General features: G+C 62.1%; 3 protein-coding genes and 1 long non-coding RNA gene across 7 annotated transcripts; 2 read left to right on the top strand and 2 right to left on the bottom strand.

The window, feature by feature from the left end:
• Positions 1-234: 234 nt before the first annotated feature.
• On the bottom strand, positions 235-7,400 carry LOC122708719. 2 transcript variants are annotated; one of them, XR_006345286.1, is made up of 6 exons: positions 7,287-7,400; positions 5,681-5,881; positions 4,388-4,480; positions 3,643-3,714; positions 3,107-3,225; positions 235-346 (listed from the first exon to the last, which is right to left on the bottom strand). It is a non-coding gene; the product is annotated as an uncharacterized LOC122708719 (long non-coding RNA). The 2 variants fall into 2 exon arrangements; XR_006345293.1 differs by lacking the exons at positions 235-346; positions 7,287-7,400 and adding an exon at positions 6,306-6,815 and having other exon boundaries at positions 2,791-3,225.
• Positions 1,809-10,750, top strand: CARNS1 (carnosine synthase 1). 2 transcript variants are annotated; one of them, XM_043925118.1, is made up of 10 exons: positions 1,814-1,877; positions 2,320-2,357; positions 3,661-3,934; positions 4,700-4,789; positions 5,052-5,539; positions 5,771-5,945; positions 6,031-6,116; positions 6,827-7,058; positions 7,168-7,448; positions 8,503-10,750. In XM_043925118.1, exons 2-10 carry the CDS (start codon positions 2,355-2,357, stop codon positions 9,727-9,729), a joined length of 2,856 nt encoding a protein of 951 aa, XP_043781053.1. In that variant the 5' UTR covers positions 1,814-1,877; positions 2,320-2,354; the 3' UTR covers positions 9,730-10,750. The 2 variants fall into 2 exon arrangements, with proteins under 2 accessions (XP_043781063.1, XP_043781053.1); XM_043925128.1 differs by lacking the exon at positions 3,661-3,934 and having other exon boundaries at positions 1,809-1,877.
• Positions 10,751-12,278: 1,528 nt separating this feature from the next.
• On the top strand, positions 12,279-18,542 carry RPS6KB2 (ribosomal protein S6 kinase B2). 2 transcript variants are annotated; one of them, XM_043925083.1, is made up of 15 exons: positions 12,282-12,452; positions 12,797-12,837; positions 12,937-13,057; positions 13,468-13,536; positions 14,542-14,689; positions 15,749-15,806; positions 15,901-16,001; positions 16,079-16,169; positions 16,254-16,344; positions 16,460-16,567; positions 17,227-17,289; positions 17,425-17,502; positions 17,586-17,693; positions 17,788-17,900; positions 18,131-18,542. In XM_043925083.1, exons 1-15 carry the CDS (start codon positions 12,375-12,377, stop codon positions 18,309-18,311), a joined length of 1,449 nt encoding a protein of 482 aa, XP_043781018.1. In that variant the 5' UTR covers positions 12,282-12,374; the 3' UTR covers positions 18,312-18,542. The 2 variants fall into 2 exon arrangements, with proteins under 2 accessions (XP_043781027.1, XP_043781018.1); XM_043925092.1 differs by lacking the exon at positions 17,425-17,502 and having other exon boundaries at positions 12,279-12,452; positions 17,589-17,693.
• Positions 18,543-18,637: 95 nt separating this feature from the next.
• On the bottom strand, positions 18,638-20,817 carry LOC122708707 (protein tyrosine phosphatase receptor type C associated protein). The gene is made up of 2 exons (XM_043925106.1): positions 20,664-20,817; positions 18,638-19,472 (listed from the first exon to the last, which is right to left on the bottom strand). The coding sequence occupies exons 1-2, from the start codon at positions 20,664-20,666 to the stop codon at positions 18,867-18,869; spliced, it is 609 nt and encodes a 202-aa protein (XP_043781041.1). The 5' UTR covers positions 20,667-20,817; the 3' UTR covers positions 18,638-18,866.
• Positions 20,818-20,927: the final 110 nt, after the last annotated feature.

The following is a 20,927-nucleotide window of genomic DNA, read 5'->3' as shown; positions in this document are numbered from 1 at the left end:
AAAGTGACCTTGCAATAACCAACCCGCTTTTTTGCCTGAGTATAACTTTTGTGTCTGCTCCCTTCTGCCGATTAAAGTCTTTATCTGCACAACTCCTTGGAGCTCCTTTCTGCTAGCTGGATGGAATGCTGCCCGATTCATGACCCATTGGATAAAGCTGACAAGATCTTTAAAACGTGCGCTGCTGAATTTTGGTTTTTAATACGTGCTAAGTGTCAACGCTCGTGCTCTTTGGTGACGTCCACGCCCTCACCCCTCATCCCTTCCGTGGATCTCCGTGGAGCTCAGGGTACCCACGCAGAGAGAAGATGGATCTTCTAGGGTGGCCGTGCCTCATTCCAGGAGCCTGGGCCGGCCACGGGGAAGAGCAGAGTGTGGATCTGGAGCAGGGGGGCCCAGAGCAGCCCTGGAAAGCTGGGTGGGGGGCTCCAGATAAGTCACTTCTCCCCCCAGTCCCTGCTTTGGTAGACGGGGGTGGTCCTCACAGGCTGCTCTGTCTATAGCTGTAGAAAGAGCTCAAGGCAGCCATCTTTGCCCCCACAAGTGCTGCGGGGTCATCAGCCCTGCCCCTCCAGCCCAGGAGGCTCTAGGGATCCACCAGGGGATCTCTGGAGAGAGGGCCTGTGGGGGAAGACCTGTAACAATCGCCTCCCTGTCCTGGGCGCCCAGCACAGGGAGCTGTGATCATTTTAACCCACTCCTGGGAGGCAGAAACACACATATAGGAGGAGCAGATGAAAGGGGAGGTGCCGAGGTCCCGCAGCTGGATCCGGGGGGGAACTCACCTAGGGGGACACACCTAAGGAGAGGGTGTGAGTCTCTGGCTGTGTTTTCTGGGGGGAAACATGTGAGTGTGAGCCAGGTGTCTTGCGGTGTGCTTCTGTGGCTGTTTAGGTGGGTGTGTCTGGGGGTAAGGATGTGTGCCTTGGGAAGATAGTGCGTATAACTGTGGGTGTCCAGTGGACCTGAGTGCTGATAGGCAGGGCAGATCGTGTAGACACCCCCTTTCTTTTCCTGTGCTCAGACCCACAGGAACTCCCAGCCTGGCCACCCCCTTCCCTCCTGGCCGCCCCTAGGGCAGAGGGTGTCCCAGGGAACTGCGACTGCCCTCGTGGGGCCATCTTACCCAGTGGTCACTACTCTGGAGGGTCCCGGAGAGGTAAGGAGGGACCCTGGGGATGTACAGGGACTCCTGTTCAAGAGAGCTTTTCTGGGCATGCCATCTGCTATGGGGCAGGGTGCCCTTGGCAGACAGCTGTGGTTGGGGGTCCTTGGGGAGTTCAGGACTCCATCCAAGGGCAAGGCACCAGACTGTGAGCCCCACCAGCTCTCCTGGGCACTCCACCCCGGGGGGCAAGCCCTGGTACCAGTCTCTGCCAACTTGCCCTTCCCTCCCCGCCCTCCCTCTCTATCCTCTCTGCATCGCTCTTCTACTGTGGGTCTCTCTATTTATCCCCCTCCTCCTCTGTCTTTACTGTAGCCCCTAAGTCTGTGACCCTCTGGGATGCTCGCTGTCTGTTAGAACCTGGCCCTCTCTTCGACTTACTGTGGCTCTAAATGTCTCCTGTCGATCCCCCTGTCTTTCCCTGGCCCACCGGCCGCCCTACCTCTGACCAGGTCGGGCGGCGCCCACCCCGGCCCCCGTGACCCCAGGTTGGGATGGCTGGCGGAGGTTTTGGCGGGAGGGGTGGGGCGGGTTCTCTGGCCGGAGGCCGGCGGGGCCCGGCCCCTGCGCCCCGCACCGCCCCCGCCCGGCACTGGGCATGCCCCGGTCGCTTCTATATAAAGCGGCGCCGCCGGGGCCGGGCGCTCTGCCGCCGCCGCCGCCGAGTCCCGCCGGGTCCGCACGGCCCCGCAGAGCTGCTACTGCGCTCCAGGTACCCCGGCTGCTGCCCGCGCCCCGGGGAAAGCCAGGGAGGGGGCTGAGGGGGCAGGGGCCGCGGGGACAGGACCTTGAGCGCCTGCGACCCCCGGGGGGACCCGCGACACTACCTGCACCCCGCCACCCCGCCTTTCCCAGGCAGCGCGTGCACACACGGGGGACCCGGTGCGTCCCGCCACTGGAAGGGCTGAGTGCCAGGACCCCCAGCGCTGCCGCGCGCAACTCGGGATGTGTGAGCTCTGGGTGCGCCCCCTTGGGGTCCTGGTGTCAGAAATCCCTCTGTTTCCTTGGAGTGGGGGTGGGGCAGCCTTGGACACCTCGGAGCTCAGGCAGGAGAGGCACGGTGGCTGCCACCTCTCCACCCGCAGAGTCTTAGGGGCTGGACGCGGGGTGGAGACCCTGGCTGCCCTGATTCCCCGTCTGTCTCTCTCCCTCAGCCTCTCCCATCAGTCTCAGCCTCTCCACCTGTACGATGGTGAGTCTCCTCTCCTCCCTCCCCACAAAGCCTGAGACCCTACCCAGTGGGAGGACACAGAGGGCAGCAGCGGGCACTAAAACCTAGCCCTGGCACGGCCTGTGCAGGCAGCTCAGACCCGAGACCAGCTGCGCGCACACCCCTCGACTCCCCACCATGCGCCACGGGACGAGCAGCTGCTGGGGTGCCAGGCACTCTGTTTCTCCCCATCAGCCCCGGGAGGCGGGCACTCTCCATGCCCTTTGGCATTCATTCATTCTGCCACATTCATTATTGCCGTGTGCCCGGCCCCATTCTAAGTTCGGGGACATAGCAGTGAACCCAGTGTGGGCTCTCAGGGAATGCAACTTCTAAGAGGAGGCACCAAGGCTCAGAAATTTGGCACCAGGAAACTGGGATTCAAGTCCAGGTTGGAGGCCCAGACCTCTGCCCTCCCTGCTGCCTGCAACAGGTTGTCTCCTGATGACCGAGGGGATTCTCTGGGTCCAAGCCGTATCAGGACCCCGGGGGTGGACAGGGAGGGCACCAGGCAACCCCAAGGCCCAAGGAAACCTCATGACTTGTCCGGGGAGGCCCAGCCTTTCCCCTGGAGGACAGGCCCACCTGTGTCCCCACCTGTTCACCCTGAGCCTCTGAGCAGGAGTCAGGACTCAGCCAGCCTCAGAGGGGCAGGGTATAAGATTTCATGCAAAGAGCACATTTCCATGACTCAGAACATCTGAAAAGAAGGACACCAGCTTTTTCCTTACCGGTGCCTGGCCCAAGACTGGCCGCATAGCAGATCCTCGGGCCTACTTGGAGAAGACGCTGGGCCGGGTTCACCTACATATTTAGGTCTCGGCAGAACTCCATGATGGTCTGTGGGTCACTGAGGCCAGAGAGAAGAAAACAGCCCAAGAGTGATCGCTTGGTTCATTCGTTCATTTATTCTTCAGTCATCAAATGCTGAGCAGCATGACAGTGTGCCAGGGATGTTTCAGGTGCCAGGGCTACCTTGATAAACAAAACAGGCAAAAACCTCTGCCCCTGTGAACCAGGCTGGGGCAGACCTGGGTGTGGGGTGACAGGGCAGCGGTCCTGCTTTCTGCCCCCACCCCTTGGGGCACCGCCCGTACGGTTTGCAAAGTGCTCCCAGCTGATTGTTCCTGCTGACAGGCCTTCACCCTCCAATCCAACCCCATCCTCTTTGGTTCCCAGGCCCGGGTCTGCCCAAGGTTAGGGGATGGGGGGGCTTAGACCCTTGGGTAACTTAATGTGGCCCTTGCCCACCCTGCCCAAGACCTACCACTTCTGCCCCCCTCAGCTCTCCCTGGATCCGCTGGGTCCCGAGTGGGACTGCCCCCTGGGCTCCAAGGACCTGCAGGAAGAGGAGGGCCCGTGGGGCGGGGGCTCTGGCCTGCCGCCCCCGGGCTGCTTCCCTGGCTCCTGGCGCCACGACGTGGGCCTGGACTGCAAGGGCTCCCCCGAGGGGGCGGACGCCCAGGCCTGGACTGTGTACTACTACAGCGTCCTGCAGAGCTGTCTGCAGCAAGCGGGCCTCCCGGAGACCCAGGACCGCAGCCAGGTGCCCCGCACAGGTGCCCGAGGGCTCCAGGGAGGTGGGGGGCACCCCCGGGGGGCGGGGGGCACCCTCAGCCCAGCCTGCTTTCCACCTCTGTCAAGGTCAGCCCCTTCCCCCCAGGCTCGGACTCGGTCTGAAGCCAGGAAGGCGAGGTCAGTCCAACTCCGGCAGGCAGGCGTTTCAAAGGGCAGTTGGCACAAGTCAGGTCAGAGATCAAGGCTTCCCTTGGACATGGGATTTGCAATCCATGTCCAGTGGAGCCAACGCTTCTGTAGAAGTGTCTCGGGAGTTGCTGTGGAGGCAGCTAGCAGTTGGGACCCAAGACTTCTCCCCTGCTTTATCTGTTTTATGTATCAGGCAGCCACAGAAGAGCCTGTGTGGACAGAGACTTTACAGCTAGAATAGGTGAACATCACAGGCTTGGTCTCAGTGTAACAGACAGGGAAACTGGGGTGCAGCGACTCCTCACCCTGCTGCGGACCAAGGGCCGCACAGAAAGTGGCAGAGCTCAGGCTAGAACCCAGGTCTCCAGGTGTCCAGCCTCCAGCGTCTTCTGGGCCAGCTGCAGAGAGAAGGGGGCAACATCACAGAGCAGGGGTGGGCAGGCAGCCTCCCCTTCCCTTTCCAGCCTCCTCTGTCCCCTTTACTGTTCTCATCCAATAACTGGGAAGGACCTGGGGGCCCAAGGGTGAGGCCAGGGCCACGGGGGCAGGGAAAGGCGGGCAGAAAGACAGCAAGGGGAGCCCCTGGTGAGCTTGGCATCATTTTCTTCTCTCTCAAGGCTGCCCTGGGGCGGAGGTGACCTTGTGCATTCTGGGGTCCCCCAGCACCTTCCTGTCCGTGCTGCTGGAGGCTGGGGTCCAGAGCCCGGGTGAGTGTATGCCCAAGTTCCCCCACCCCCTCCTACGGAAAGGGCAGCCCTGCCCTGGCCCGGCCACATCCCAAAATACCCGCCGACCCTGGCAACAGCCTGCATTCCACTGGACCAGCTGCCCTGCTCCGGAGGCGGGGTGGGGGGGGGTGGTGGTTCTGGGAGCAGCTGCCCCCTACGACCCAGGGGCCCAGGCAGGAGGTGGAGGGCATGGGGGCATCAAGCCTTCCCTGGCCAGCAACCCTCCTCTCTCTGCCCACAGGAAACATGCTCCTTTGCCTGTCCCCCGCTTGGCTGACAAAGGTGCCAGCCCCAGGGCAGCCGGGTGAGGCAGCCCTGCTGGTCTCCAAGGCCGTGAGCTTCCACCCGGGGGGCCTGACATTCCTGGATGACTTTGTCCCCCCTCGTCGGGCCACCTACTTCCTGGCCGGCCTGGGGCTGGGGCCTGGCTGGGGTCGAGAGGCGGCTGAGCTCGCCCGCGACCTGACCTGCCCCACCGGAGCCTCAGCCGAGCTGGCCCGGCTGCTAGAGGACCGGCTGCTGACGAGGCGGCTGCTGGCTCAGCAGGGCAACGTGGCCGTGCCAGCTACCCTGGCTTTCACCTACAAGCCACCAGCACTGCTGCGGGGAGGGGATGCCAGCCCGGGACTACGGCTGGTGGAGCTGAATGGCAAAGAGGGCCAGGAGACACTGGTGAAGGAGGAAGTGGGGGCCTTTCTGCACTCCGAGGCCCTGGGTGATGCCCTGCAGGTAACCGGCTGCTGCCCCTGAGCCTGTCCAGATGCCAATGGGAGGGGACCCCCGGATGGTTACAGGTCGTGCCAGGACGCCGTCCCCAGCTTTGAGCCCTCGCCACTGCCCCATCTCTGTGATAACCACCTGCTTTCTTACCTCCGTGTCCTGACTGGCTCCTATGGTATGAGTGTCCCACCCTGCAGAGGCCTGGGTGGTGAGGGCACCGCCTTCCCCTCCCTGTTGCAGGTGGCCGTGAAGCTCAGTGGCTGGCGCTGGAGAGGGAGGCAGGCCTTGCGTCTGTATCCACGAGCTGAGCAGGGCCCAGTGGTGGACACAGTGCTGGCGTTGCTGGAAAAACTGGAAGAGGAGGAAAGTGTCCTGGTGGAGGCTGTCTGCCCACCTGCCCGGCTCCCCTTCCCAGGTGAGGGCCGCCTGGGCCAGCCCAGGGTGGCGCTTGGCTCGGCCTCCTGGCTGCTCTGTGCTCAGGCCTCACCGCCTCTCCCCAGGCAGCCCTCCCCCCGGCCCTGAGCTGGCCCTGAGGATCTGTGCGGTGGTGTGTCGGACACAGGGTGACAAGCCCCTGCTGAGCAAGGTGAGCCTGGCTCGGATTCAGGTCACGGTCCTGCTGCCGCACCCCAGTTTACTTTCACTGAGCTTCTGGGGGACCCCTGGGCAGGGAGGACAAAATCTCGGGGGTGGGGACTTTGGTTGCCTCTAGAAGGCCTCCTGGTCTGACGCCGTTCTTTCCTCTTCCCCCCATTAGGCACATCAGGAGCCTTACCTGGTATGCCATGCTGGCTACCAGGGCCCAGGGCTGAATCCTCTTCCCCTGGAGCTCTTGCCCACAGAAGAAACTGACCCAGGGTCCCTGATACCCCTTAGGAGGGGTCTCCAAGCTGGGGAGTTCAGGGAGGCTTAGGGATCCTCCTAGGTACACAGCTCTGGGCCAAACTGAGAAGGAGAGACTCAGCCTTGCCCTCAGGGAGCTTTAGGGTTGGGCCCACCAGGCTGGCATAGCCCCCCTCACCAGCACCGGAGCTGAGGACCTAGGATCAAGCATACTTGGCACCCTTAGGGAATAGAGACCCCCAGCTGGGCCTGGACGCCTGGAGAGAATCCCCCAGGTGGACCAGATGAGCAGTGACGGGGAGGGTGGTTTGTGCAGTCTAAGTCACCCTGGAGGACAGGGCTTGTTGAATGTCTAGGGAGGAGTGTGGCCGGGATCGTGGCACGGGGGAGGTGTGCTGGGGGCCGGGAATGGTCCCAGGAGGGACCAGCGCCCTGAGTTGCCTCCCTGCGCAGGTGGTATGCAGCGTGGGCCGTGGGGACCGGCCTCTGCGACATCAGAGCTCCTTGCCCCGGACGCTGGAGGCGGCGCTGGCCCAGTGCGGCCTGGCGGAGGCGTCTCAGGTGGCAATCGTGCGGCAGCGCGTCAAGGCGGCGGCCGAGGCGGCGCTAGCCGCCGTGCTGACCCTGGAGGCCGGCCTGAGCGCTGAGCAGCGCGGAGGACGCCAGGTCCGCGTTGACTTCCTCGGTGAGTGCGGGGCCTCCGGGGATGAGGACCGGCGGAGGTGGGGGGCGGATCCCCCCGGAGGCCCGAAGGCGGCCTGCACTGAGCCCGCGCGCCCCCCTGCCCGGCCCAGGGGTGGACTTCGCCTTGACGGTGGCCGGTCGTGCGCTGACCCCCGTGGCCCTGGAGGTGAACGGAGGACTGTGTCTGGAAGCATGTGGCGCGCTAGAGGGGCTATGGGCAGCGCAGCACCTGGGCCTGGCGGCCGAGGAGGCGGCGGCCGCGCCGCTGGTGGAGACGATGCTGCGGCGTTCGGCGCGCTGCCTCATGGAGGGAAAGCAGCTGCTGCTGCTCGGCGCGGGCGGCTTCAGCAAGAAGTTCGTGTGGGAGGCGGCGCGCGACTACGGGCTCAAGGTGGGCGGGGCTTTGAGCCCTGGTAGGCGTGACGGAGGCGGGGCCCGGGCGGGGTCCCGGGAGGTGTCGGCCTCGGGGCGGGGCCTATGCGGGGCGGTCCAGCTTGGGGCTTCCCAGGTGGAGCTAGTGCTTAAAGAACTCGCCTGTAAGAGATGTTAAGAGACCAGGGTTCCGATCCCTGGGTCGGGAAAATCCCCTGGAGGAGGGCACTGGAGTGGTTCACTCCAGTGTTCTTGCCTGGACAGCCCCCATGGACAGGGTGCCTGGCAGGCTACGGTCCATAGGGTCGCGGAGAGTCGGACACGACTGAACCCACTTAGCACAGAGCATCGCACAGGGGCGGGGCCTGTTGCCCCGCCCAGGTTAGAAGTCTCAACTTTTTTTTCGGCCCCTCGCTGAATTTTGTTCCCTCTGGGAATAAAAAGCACCCCCTCGGGCCACTGGGCCACCAGTCCCAAGCCCTAATCCTGTTGGTTTCCCTACAAACCCAGGCCAGACTGTGCCTGCCAGTGGGAGTTGACCAACCCTGTTTGACACTGTCTCTCACCTAGATCACTCCCCCCACCTCCCTCCCTCCTGCAATTGTCTTTCCTCGGGCTAAATCTTATCCCCTGGTGGCTCAGAAGGAAAAATCCATCTGCAATGCTGGAGGCCTGGATTCGATCCCTGGGTTGAGAAGATCCCCTGGAGAAGGGTATGGCAACCCACTCCAATATTCTTGCCTGGAGAATTCCATGGACAGAGGAGCCTGGCAGGCTACAGTTCATGGGGTCGCACAGAGTCAGACACGACTGAGCGACTAAGCACACAGCAAATCTTACTGAGCTCCCAGTTTAAGCACTGCCTCCTCTACGTTGCCTTCCGTCCCCTCTAGGCTGGATTAGGTGTCTCACCTCTGTACTTTTCACTCAGTCTTCATCAAACACGCTTTGAGCGCCCAGTGCTGGTGAACCCTTCTCCCCCGAGGGCTAGGACCATATTCCAGGCCCCATCCCACTGCCCAATGCCCCACACGAGCTGATCTCGGCATGTCACTGTTCTGTGGTTTCTGCAGATACACCTGGTGGAGTCGGACCCCAACCACTTTGCGTCCCAGCTGGTGCAGACCTTCATCCACTTCAATGTCACGGAGCACCAGCGGGATGAAGAGAACGCCCGGGTGCTGGCGGAGCTGGTGCGGGCACGCGGCCTGCAGCTCGATGGCTGCTTTTCCTACTGGGATGACTGCCTGGTGCTCACAGCCTTGCTCTGCCAGGAGCTGGGCCTGCCCTGCAACCCGCCGGCCGCCATGCGCCTGGCCAAGCAGAAGAGCCGCACCCAGCTGCACCTGTTGTGCCGCCGTGGCCCACCCTGGCCCGCGCCCTCCCTCTATGCTGTGCCCTGCTGTCCACTGGAGAGTGAGGCCGATGTGGACAGGGCTGTCCGCCAGGTGCCCCTGCCAGGCGTCATGAAGCTGGAGTTCGGGGCTGGCGCGGTGGGTGTGCGGCTGGTGAAGGATGCCTTGCAGTGCCGCGAGCACTTTTCCCGGATCGCCCGAGACCTGCAGGGCGAGGCTGACCACCCGGGCATTGGGTTGGGCTGGGGCAATGCCATGCTGCTGATGGAGTTCATCGAGGGCACGGAACATGATGTGGATCTGGTGTTGTTCGGCGGGCGGCTGCTGGCTGCCTTCGTCTCTGACAACGGCCCCACGCGGCTGCCTGGCTTCACTGAGACCGCAGCCTGCATGCCCACTGGGCTGGCCCCGGAGCAGGAGGCACAGCTGGTGCAGGCCGCCTTCCGCTGTTGCCTGGGTTGCGGGCTGCTGGACGGGGTCTTCAACGTGGAGCTCAAGCTGACCGGGGCTGGGCCGCGGCTCATTGAGATCAACCCCCGCATGGGCGGCTTCTACCTGCGAGACTGGATCCTGGAGCTTTACGGTGTGGACCTGCTGCTGGCTGCGGCTATGGTGGCCTGTGGCCTGCGACCTGCCCTGCCCGCCCACCCCCGCGCCCGGGGCCACCTGGTGGGTGTCATGTGCCTGGTGTCCCAGCACCTGCAGGCACTGAGTTCCACCGCCAGCCCCGAGACCCTGCAGGCTCTTCACGACCAGGGCCTGCTGCGCCTCAATCTGCTGGAGGAGGCCCTGGTGCCTGGCGAATACGAGGAGCCTTACTGCAGTGTGGCCTGTGCTGGGTCCAGCCCGGCCGAGGCCCGTCACCGCCTGCTGGGCCTCTGCCAGGGCCTGGGCATCGATGGGCCCCACTACCCCGTTGCCTACTTCTTGTCCCACTTCAAATAGCGCTGGGGCCAGAGGGCAGAGGCAAAGTGCTGGAGGGGGGCGCTGTGGTACCCCCTGCTCCCTGGAGCTCTCCCTGCTTCTCTTCCCTCGGCCCCGCCCCGCCCTGGGCTGGTCCACTCCAAGGCCCCAGGTCTTTCCAGAGCCCAGGGCTCTTTTGACACCAAGGCCTCCTGGACGTGAGGGCCACAAAAGAAAAGATCTGGTGAGCCGCCGCGGGGCCTTCTTGCTGTCTCGAACGCCTCTGTCCAGCCCCACGGCTGCCCAGGACGCTAGCCATGGAGAAGCAGCACCCGCACACACAGAGACACACACCCTGCCCCCAGGTTGGTGGGAGTAGGCCCAAACTCAGCTCATCCTTCCCACCTCTCCAGATCTGTTTCTCTTCCTGCTGCCTACAGGAGAGAGCCCAGCTGGCCCCTTGCCTTGAACAAATCCCGAGAAAACCTGAGACTAAACCCCTCATCCTCCTACTCTCACCCCCTCATTTAACAAATTCTAGATAGTTCTAGAGCCTGCTGACAACTTTTGGCAGTGCCCCGTCTGCCTTATTCGGCCTGAGCAGTAGAAGCAGGTGACCTGGGCTCAGCAGTAACCATCTCCCCTCCAGGCAGACACTATTGCCCTTTTACAGATAAGGAAACAGGCTCAGAGAGGAAAAGCCACTGCTTCAGTGTCTTGCCACTGTGACTGAAGGGAGGAGGACAAGATGCACTATCCAGATTTCCGCTTTTATTAAGCTGTACCCGCCCACTCAGCTTCTTGGCCCCGCCCACCTCCTTACCCTCATTCATATGTGGTCCTGAGACAGGCGAACACCCCTCCCATGCAGCGTGCACCTTATCCGCCAAGCTCTGGTGCTTTGGCCTCAGGCACACCTAACTTGCATTGGCAGAGAAGACTACACTCCTGTCCTCATTCAGGGGAGGCTACTCCAAGAACTCTTTCTCTGAGCAGCACAGGAGCTGTGGACAGCTCCACAAGCATCCCTCTCCAAATAAAGGCTTATGGACTAGTGACATGAGCAGAGTTTGGGCCAGGTTCTTGCCACTTGGACAACACTTCTCAAGCCTGGGTAGACAGGGGACATGGAAGGGGGAAGGAGAGGTAGTTAAGGGCTAGCTGTAGCATCTAAAAAGTCAAAGTGCTAGTTGCTCAGTAGCTGGCCAGGCTCCTCTGTCCATGGGATTCTCCAGGCAAGAATACTGGAGTGGGTTGCCATTTCCTTCTCCAGGGGATATTTCCAACCCAGAGGATTGAACCTGGGTCTCCTGCTTTGCAGGCAGATTCTTTACCATCTGAGCCACCAGGGAAGGATAAACTGCTACACTGCCAGGCCTCTCGGTTCACCACTGGCAAGGGGCATGCCAGGGGCACCCACACCAGGACCCAAACCTGAGGGTTTCCTGAAGGTGGAATTACAGCAAGGGCCAACACCAACCAGATAACCCTTCTCCAGGCTGGAGACTGAATTCTGTCCATTTGAATTCATATCTAGCCTCCACGGTCCAACTGGAATGCACATCCAGACAGTTTCCAAACTGTCGGAAATCATTCAAGGTCTGATCTGGCCCAATTCACACCCCCAGAGTCCCATCCAACAAGAATCCGTGCCCACATCTAAACTGACAGACCGGGTTTGGCATGTTCATTATTGTAGTGTTGCCAAATACAAGTTCTTGTGCCTGACGCACAGCCCAAGCCTGTATTTATGGGTGGTTTGATGAGACTCGAAGGAACCCATCTGGGGAGGAATCTGTGGCTCAGACAGTAAAGAATCTCCCTGGAGTGTGGGAGAAAGTGAAAGCGAACTCGCTCAGTCGTGTCCGATTCTTTGCGACCCCATGGGCTGTAGCCTACCAGACTCCTCAGTCCATGATAATTTTCCAGGCAAGAGTACTGTAATGGGTTGCCATTTCTTTCTCCAGGGAATCTTCCCGAGCCAGGGATTGAACCCGGGTCTCCCGCATTGCAGGCAGACGGTTTACCATCTGAGCCACCAGGAAGTACTCAGGTTCAATACCTCGGTCGGGAAGATCCCCTCGGGGAGGGCATGGCAACCCACTCCAGCATCACTTTCACTGGCAACAAAGCCCAGCAGTGAGCTGAGTACGGAGCAGTAAATGCTCTGACTTTCAAGTCCTCCAGCCGAGAGGCACATTAGCGAAGTCGTGATGCAGCCGCCGGTTCCCTTCAGGGTCGAACAGAGATACTGGACCTGCCTCTCGCCGCCACCCAGACAGCCCGGCAGAGCAGGGCTCCACCGGGGCTGGGAATTGTGTTTACGCTCAAACCTGCATGCACTTCCGACTATCCACGCCCAAACTCGCCCCAGAACCAAAACAGTCGCCTCCCAGGAGGCTCTCGTCCGGTGCCGCCCCCGGGAAGCAGTGTTGGGAAGACGGAGCGGCCGGCCGAAACCTGGGTCCGGCTGGATTCGGCATCTCAGCACTCTGGAACTACCACTCCCGAGATGCCTTACGGCAGACGCCATCTTTTCCCGCCGCAGACTCGAGGGCGGGGCAGTCTCTTGTGTCATAGGTGCGCGAGGCTGTCGCGGAGTGATGACGTAAGGCCCCCAGGCTCCCGGCCTGTCAGTCAGAGCGCAGCTGGGTGCGCGCCGGTGGGCCCGCTGGGCCGGCGCAGCCATGGCGGCGGTGTTTGACCTGGACCTGGAGACAGAGGAAGGCAGCGAAGGCGAGGGCGAGCCAGAGCTCAGCCCAGCGGTGAGTGGTCCGCCCGGGCGCCGTTTGGTCCCGGCTCGATCCCGTCGTCCAGGCGGTGGGATCGCCCGGGCACCCCGTAGCAGAGTGGGCTCGACTCCTGCAGACGCTGGTTTGTCTCAGATCCCAACCACTGTTAAGATCTGACCCTCCCCACACCCCGATCTATCCTGCACGCTCCCGGCCCTTCCCCTGCGTCTCCCTATCCTGCCCTCGCCTCCCCTCCCCAGTCCGGGTCCATCGCCTGTCGGCTCCGTTCCTGACCCTCTCTTCTGGGCTAAGCAGTCCAGCTTTGGGGAGAGGGGGCCTGGCCCCTCCCTTGGCTCTTACCCCTCGGTTTCTCACAGGACGCGTGTCCCCTCGCGGAGTTGAGGGCGGCTGGCCTGGAGTGAGTGAGGGTCGTGTTGGGGGAGGAGGGAATGGGCTGGGGAAGGGGACCTGAGGAGCGCAGGAGCGCATTGCCCCCGTTAACCTCCTGTGTCTGCAGGCCTGTGGGACACTATGAGGAGGTGGAGCTGACTGAGAGCAGTGTGAACCCGGGCCCTGAGCGCATCGGTCCCCACTGCTTTGAGCTGCTGCGTGTGCTGGGCAAGGGGAACTATGGCAAGGTACTGGCTCTCCTCCTTCGTGACTGGCCTCATAGCCTCAGTTTTGCTGCACCAAAGGGTCTCAGAACTAATTAGACTTGTAGGGACTACCCTGGTGGTCCAGTGGTTAAGACTCTGCACTTCCAGTACAGGGGTGCAGGTTCTTTCCCTGGCCGGGGAACTAAGATCCCACCTGTGAAGCTGCGAAAACATTAAAAACAAAAATTAAATTAGACTTGTAAATCAGCCTCTGATTGAACTCAGAGGGAAGGAAGGAAGAGCAAATCCTCTCAGAATTGGACTTGAAATCTTTACTGCCCCACCCCTGGGTGGGCCTAGGCTTTCTTGGTCCCAGGACCAGAGCTTCAGGGTGGAGCTTTTCGAAGATAGGTATGGAGAGGGAGGTTGATCCTGTCTCCCCTGCCCTACAGGTGTTCCAGGTGCGAAAGGTACAGGGCAGCAATCTGGGCAAAATATATGCCATGAAAGTCCTGAGGAAGGTGAGTCATTCATTTTGCCTACAGCTCATCACTGAGTGACTGCCATTCCCAGTGCACTCTGCTGGGCTTTTCGGGGACAGCAGTGAATGTGGGAGAGGAGATGGTCACTGTCTTGAACATTTGCTTGTTTATCGTCAATTTGGATTATGTTGTTTTGCTGCACTTCTCAACTGTGGACCCTATGACCTCCCAGGGGACATTTAGCAATGTCTGTGTACATTTTTGAGTCATGACTAGAGGGGGGATGCTACTGGTACCCAGTGGGTTGAGGCCAGGGATTCTGCTAAAGATCCTGCAGTGCAAAGATAGCCCCCCACCACAAAGAATCGTCTGCCCCAAACATCATGAGTGCAGAGGTTGAGAAACACCATGTTGTTCAGTCGCTAAGTCATGTCCGTATGGGTTCTGCTTCTTGGAAGAACTGACCCACTGGAAAAGACACTGATGCTGGGAAAGATTGAGGTCAGGAGGAGAAGGAGACAACAGAGGATGAGATGGCTGGATGGCATCACTGACTCGATGGACATGAGTTTGAGCAAGCTCCAGGAGTTGGTGATGGACAGGGAAGCTTGGCTTGCTGTAGTTCATGGGGTCGCAAAGAGACGGACATGACTGAGTGACTGAACTGAACTGAAGTCATGTCTGACTCTTTGTGACTCCATGGACTGCAGCATGCCAGGCTCCTCTCTTCCACTATCTCCCGGAGGCTGCTCAAACTCTTGTCCATTGAGTCAGTAATGCTATCTAACTACCTCATCCTCTGCTACCCCCTTCCCCTTTTGCCCTCATTCTTTCCCAGCATCAGGGTCTTTTCCAATGAGTTGGTTCTTCACATCAGATAGCCATGCTACTAGGATAAACCAGTCCCTGGAAAGCATGGTTGCTGAGAGCAGTAGACTGTGGAGAAATATAGCGGGGTGAGAGAGGCTGGCCAGGGAGGGTCATGACTGCAGGGGCTGAGGGAGTTCTGGGCACCCACCTTCTAACCCATCCCTGCCTCTGCAGGCCAAAATTGTGCGCAACGCCAAGGACACGGCACACACGCGGGCTGAGCGGAACATTCTGGAGTCGGTGAAGCACCCCTTCATTGTGGAACTGGCCTACGCCTTCCAGACTGGCGGCAAACTTTACCTCATCCTTGAGTGCCTCAGCGGTACGGACGGGGACGCAGCTGGGGGCGGGCAAGGCCAGAGAACCAGTGCAGGGAGCTCTGGCGGGGAACTGGGAGAGATGTGGGGAGCAGAATGGCGGGGGGCCCCCACCTCATCCATCCCTCCATCCATCCATTCATGCATGCATACATTCATTTATTCAGCAAACGTCTGTCCAGAGCCTCTTGTGTTCCTCCCCTGTGTTGGGGTGAATGGGAATGGTGGGAATTGGTAGAGATGTCCAGAGGGTTGTTCTGTCCATTTCCACTACGACTCTGTCATGTCCTGGTCCTCTCTCCTGCGTGCCCTGCATCCAGTTAGACCCCAGTCCAGGTGGCTTATTCTCTACAGGGTCCATCCTCTCTGCTCTCTTGCGGGGAGGGGAGGAATCCTAGTGCTTTCTTCACTGGCCTCCAAGGCTCCAGCTCACTCCCTTCCTAGTGTCTTCTCCACGAATCCCAGGGTTGGCATCTCAGAACACGGGATTGTCCCCACACTCCTGCCCAGAGCTCCGTGCCTCCCTGTACCTGCCTGGATGGCCTCCTTGGGCCCGGTGTCTCCTGCTTGCCGGGAAGTGATTGGGGCCTGTTCTTCCTGCTGACCCCAGCTGTACCCACGAACCCCGGGGGCTTCATTCCCTGCATGCCATCTCTGCATGCCCTTAAGTCTCACTGCTGCCATGGACTTTCTCTGTCCGCTCACGTGGGGCTGGATTGTGTCCGCCTGCCCCCTCGGTGAGGGTTTTGGGGTTAGGCTCTCGGAGCTGTATCCTCGGGCTGGTGTATCCGAGCGTCCGTGTGTGTCCGTCTCCCCATTAGACTGAGCGCCCTGAGGGCTGTGGCTGGGTCTCTTCATCTCTGTCCCCAGCTTCACCCCACACAGGGCCGGGCACCGAGTAGGCGTCGGTAGATGTTTGCTGAATTGAATTGAATCCCCACGGCAGCTCTGGGAGGCAGGTAGGGCGGGAATTCCGAGCCCCACTCTCCCCGAGAACAAACCGACACTCGGCGAGCAGAGGAGCTTGGTCCCGGCACGCAGCTGCTAATGTGTTTGTGTCACAGGCGGTGAGCTTTTCACGCACCTGGAGCGAGAAGGCATCTTCCTAGAAGACACGGCCTGGTGGGTGTTACCTCTTGCCTCTCTCCTGAGGGGGTCCAGGGCCTGGGCCTGGCTCCAGCCCCACCCTGGCCTTCACTCTGTCCTGTCCCTGCAGTTTCTACCTGTCAGAGATCACACTGGCCCTGGGCCATCTCCACTCCCAAGGCATCATCTACCGGGACCTCAAACCTGAAAACATCATGCTCAACAGCCAGGGTGCGCAGGTGTGGGGAGGGTTGAGTCCCATGGAGGGTAGCGGGGCTGGGCCCTGACTCTCTAACATTTTGCCTCAGGCCACATCAAACTGACGGACTTCGGCCTCTGCAAGGAGTCGATCCATGAGGGCGCCGTGACCCACACCTTCTGCGGCACCATCGAGTACATGTAAGTGGCCTCCGGCGGGGCCCAGGGGCGGGCAGCACAGTCAGGCAGGGCTTGGTCTGACTGGCGGTTCCACCTGGCCCCCAGGGCCCCTGAGATTCTGGTGCGCAGTGGCCACAACCGGGCGGTGGACTGGTGGAGCTTGGGGGCCCTGATGTACGACATGCTCACTGGATCGGCAAGTCCAGCCTCCTCGGGAGGGTGGGTGTCGGGGCGGGAGGAGGGGCCCCTCCCGGGGCAGGGGCGGCCCATGGGAGGCCTGCAAGGCGCCTCTCACCCTCTGCCTTCTCCAGCCGCCCTTCACTGCAGAGAATCGGAAGAAAACCATGGACAAGATCATCAGAGGGAAGCTGGAGCTGCCCCCCTACCTCACCCCGGACGCCCGGGATCTTGTCAAAAAGGTGGGTTCCCTCCTGCCCTCGGTCCTGCCCCATCTTCTCTCCCAAGCCCTGCATGCGTGCCTGAACCTCCCTGGGTCGGGGTTGCTGGACCCCCCGCCCCGCTGACACACACACACCAAACACTGTACGTTTGGAAAGAGAGCACTTGCTATGGGGTCCGAGACGTCAGCTGTCATACAGACCAGCTGCCAACCCTGGACAAGTCTCTGTGCCTGCGTGCTAAGTTGCTTTGGTCATGTTTGACACTTTGCAACCCTATGGACTGTAGCCCGCCAGGCTTCTCTGTCCATGGGATTCTCCAGGCAAGAATACTGAAGTGGGTTGCCATGCCCGAGTCCTAATCAGTGAGACTAGCTGCTCTCCTCAAAAAGGCGGGGATCGAGGTTGGGAGGGCAGACGCCCCATCCAGATTGTACCCCCATGAATTTGCCCTTGGGGCGATGCCAGCAACCAGACACCTTTGCAAAGGCTTCGTGGAGAAGGGGGTGCCTTTGGACCAAACCTTGGAAATCCTGAGGGTGTCAGTAGGGAGACCATACTCCAGAGCCCCCACCACAACCCACAACCCCCGTGTTACTCTTCCCCTCCCCCGGGCCCATCTCAGCACACTTGGTCCATAACTCTGCCCGAGACCCTGACCCTCTGCCTTTGTCCTGCAGTTTCTGAAGCGGAATCCTAACCAGCGGATTGGAGGGGGCCCCGGGGACGCTGCTGATGTGCAGGTGAAACCATCGTGAGGGGGCACGGCTGAGCTCCCGGGGTGCTTGGGTGCAGCGGGCGGGGCCTCAGGGCAGAGGGTGTTTCTGAGGGAGCCAGGGTTTGAAATGTTGGCATGTTGCTGGGCACTCTACTCACAGAGGCACCCCTTCTTCCGGCACGTTAATTGGGACGACCTCCTGGCCCGCCGTGTGGACCCCCCTTTCCGGCCTTCCCTGGTGAGTGGAGGCCCCGCTGGCCTAGGGGTGGGTGGGGGCCCCTTTCCTGGATGCCTCTGACCCTCCCTCCCGGGCGCCCACAGCAGTCGGAGGAGGACGTGAGCCAGTTTGACTCCCACTTCACGAGGCAGACGCCGGTGGACAGTCCAGACGATACGACGCTGAGTGAGAGTGCCAACCAGGCCTTCCTGGTGAGGTCGGGGGCCTGAGGGCCAGGGGCCAGGGCTGGGCCGGGGCCGGGGAGCCACTGACCCTGGGTGTCGCCCGGCCCGGCCTCTGCCCCAGGGCTTCACGTACGTGGCGCCCTCGGTCCTGGACAGCATCAAGGAGGGCTTCTCCTTCCAGCCCAAGCTGCGCTCCCCCAGGCGCCTCAACAGCAGCCCCCGGACCCCCATCAGGTACCGTGGGGGCGCGGCCGGCTCCAGCTGTGGCTGTGCCGCCAGCCCCAGGGCCGCCCTGGCCGTCTCGTGACCAGCCTCAGCCTCCGCTTGCCTGTCTACTGCGGGGACTCCTGTGGGTGGGCACGTGACCACACAGCCTGAGCTCCAGGCGGGGGAGCAAGGGGGGAGAGTCACCTCTCCTGACCCTGGGCCAGAAGACGCTGATTTGGCCTCGATTTCCCCTGCAGCCCCCTGAAGTTCTCGCCCTTCGAGGGGTTCCGGCGCAGCCCTGGCCCACAGGAGCTCATGGAGCCCCCGCTGCCTCCCCTGCTGCCTCCGCCACCGCCCCCGAGCACCGCCCCCCTCCCCATTCGACCCCCCTCAGGGACCAAGAAGTCCAAGAGGGGCCGTGGGCGCCCTGGGCGCTAAGAGAATGGGTGGGGATGCGGGCGGCGGAACCCTGGGCCAGTTCCAGAGACCCGGAGCCGTGCCTCGGGGTGCAGGAGTGACTGGTGTGAGTGGGTCTCGGTTGGGGTGGCCGTACCCTGGAATCATGACCACCAAGGGCTGCAGGCTGTGGCTGCCGGTCAACGGGCTGCCCACCTGGCCTCCTGCAGTTGAGCCGTGCCCTTGGAGAATTAAAAGTATCAAATCATGGCACCGACCTGGCTCTTACTTGGCTTCCGGGGCAGGGGTGGTGCCCAGACGAATCCCAGCTCAGGGATGGGAAGGGTCATGACAGGACCACAGATCCATGGAGCTGGAGGGATTTTATTTCCGCCCAGAGCCCCTGGGGATGAATGGCCTTGCTGGAGGGGCCAGGGATATGCAGACTTGGGCACAGAACTACCGGCGGGGGCTGGGGCAGGCGTGACAGTCCAAGGCTCTCCAAGCGGGGGTGACCTGAGTCCAGGGCAGCTGCGTCCAGCTGCGGCAGCTCGGAAGCAGAGGGACGGTGGCTGGGGTGTGGCTGCAGGGCCGTGCCTACAGCGCGGTGACGTGGAGGCCCTGGCCGCCAGCTGCCCGGGAGCTGTCGTCCCAGGCCGCGCTCCCAGCGAAGGCGTGCAGGTCACTCAGCAGGGCCTCGGCGCTGCCCCCTGAGCCCGCTGGCCCCTGGCAGCCGAGGCCCAGGCCTCCCTCCACATCATCGTCGCGCGCTGTCCCGGCCGACTCGGGGGCCTGCGGCGGGCTGGGCCCCTCTCCCTGCCGCTCCTCTTCCTGGGATCCGGGCTCATCTCGGCCACTGACCAGATTGTAGTCATCTTCCACGTCTGGCTCATCCTCCTGCTGCTCTGGGTCCTCATCTGGTGAGCCCAGCTCTGCCCGGAGCCAGCGGCCTGGTGGGCTGGCCCAGAGCAGGCGGCGAGTGCGGCCCCAGAGCGCGGCGCCCAGGCGGGCCGGGTGGTAGTAGCCCCCCGAGTCCCGGCTAAGGCGGCGCCAGGCCAGTGCCAGGCCAGCGACCAGCAGCAGGAGCAGCAGCAGCAGCAGGACAACAGTGACTGAGGATTTGGAGTCCGGGGCACTGTTGCCCGAGCCCAGGGCCCCGGGCAGGGCCAGGAGCATCCAGAGCCCTAGGGTGCAGGGCAGATCCTGTGGGGAGACGGGCAGAGGCTCACTGCTTGGGTTGGTTGTCTCTTGGGCAAGTTTGAAAAGCCCAAGTGCTTACTCAGTCACGAAGGTCCGTCCTGGCTCTGCGATAGCCGGCCACCCGTGCCCCGCTGCCTCCCACTGCACCACCAGAGCCTGCTCCTGCCTGGGGCCTGTGCCCTGGCTGCACCTTCAGCCTGGAACACACCGTCCCCCTGAGAGACCCCGGCTCCCTGCTCGCCCTGGCTCAGGGTGCCTTCAGTCAGGCCTCACTTCCGTGGATGCCTACCTTGACATTCACCCCTGCGGCCCAGCCCTGTTCACCCACCCCTCCCCAACACAGGGGGATCGCTCTGCTTGTGTGCCATGCTTATCGTTTTATCTTCCCACCAGGAACACAAGGATCGTTTTGGCTTAAGCACCTAAACGACTCCTAGCCCAGAGTAGGGGCTCAAGAAATATTGGTTGAGTGGGTTAAGACTCTGCCCCCCCTCCCCCGGGAGGTGGGGGGATGGAAGGGAAGGAAGGCAAGGCTGGCTCTTCCTGAGGCCCAGGAGGGAGGCACCCAACCCCGAGGCAACTCTTCTTCCATTTGGCCAAGTCCCAGGACGGGGGTCACTGAGACCCCTCTTCCTGCCAGCTGTGGGACTGCCCCAGCTGCAGCGTTTCCGTTCGACTGCGTCCCTGGGGGCCTCAGGCTTGCAGGGCCAGGGGCTGGGGAGGCGAGTGCAGCTGCCGGAGGAAGCCTGCGGTCGGAACAAGGCAGGTGGGGGGTGTGAGGGGGGAGGGGTGCCGAGGTGTGGGCAGGCCTTTCCCCACCCGGCTGCCTGCCTGCCTGGCTCCCTGGCACCTGGGATGCAAGTCCATACGGTGCGCGTGTCCCAGGCTCTGGAGCAGAGCAGGTGAGAGTCCCTCTGGGGGGTCTTGGGGGGGGGGTTGGGCACACAGAGTGGGGTGCTGAGGGCCAGCCCCTGAATCCCAGGGAGGCCCAGGTCTAAGGTGAGGTGAGAGAGAGGCCCAGTCTCCGCCCCATGTTTGTCCCGCCCGGGTCACCCGCCTCTGCCCACGAGCAACCCTACCTGACTGCTCAGTGTCCCTGTGGGGGGTCCTTCCTTAGCTCCCTGGGGGCCCAGACGTTCCAGCCCTGACCTCCTGCAGCCCCTGCCCCCAGGACCCAGTCGGCCCCATGCTCACCATCAGGCCGTCGCCTCTCAGCGCTGGGTTCCCACCTCCAGCTCTGGCTGTGTCGAGTGCAAAATGAGAGCAGCACGGCAGCTGGGGTTCATCGGCACTTCCGCTTCCTGCCCAGAACACCCTGCCCAGCCCTCCCACATGGGACCCCGGCGGGCCCCTGGGGCCTCTCAGGACCACCCTGATTCACAGCAGATCCTCAGCGGCCTCTCCTCCCGCCAGGCTGGGGCCATGCGGCCTGTGGCCCGGCCTCCGAGAGGAGGAGGA

The sequence above is a fragment of the Cervus elaphus genome, chromosome 2 (genome assembly GCF_910594005.1).
Source record: "Cervus elaphus chromosome 2, mCerEla1.1, whole genome shotgun sequence".
NCBI lineage: Eukaryota > Metazoa > Chordata > Mammalia > Artiodactyla > Cervidae > Cervus > Cervus elaphus.
The sequence above is the reverse complement of the archived record's forward strand: the minus strand, read 5'-3'. Positions and strand labels throughout refer to the sequence as shown.

Coding starts and splice junctions, on each gene's coding strand:
- CARNS1 (XM_043925118.1), top strand. Junction 4,790..5,051: donor GGCTGGGGTCCAGAGCCCGG/GTGAGTGTATGC, acceptor CTCTGCCCACAG/GAAACATGCTCCTTTGCCTG. Junction 6,117..6,826: donor ACAAGCCCCTGCTGAGCAAG/GTGAGCCTGGCT, acceptor CTCCCTGCGCAG/GTGGTATGCAGCGTGGGCCG.
- RPS6KB2 (XM_043925083.1), top strand. CDS start 12,375: ATGGCGGCGGTGTTTGACCTGGACCTGGAGACAGAGGAAGGCAGCGAA. Junction 16,170..16,253: donor TGCGGCACCATCGAGTACAT/GTAAGTGGCCTC, acceptor CCTGGCCCCCAG/GGCCCCTGAGATTCTGGTGC. Junction 17,901..18,130: donor AGCCCCCGGACCCCCATCAG/GTACCGTGGGGG, acceptor TTTCCCCTGCAG/CCCCCTGAAGTTCTCGCCCT.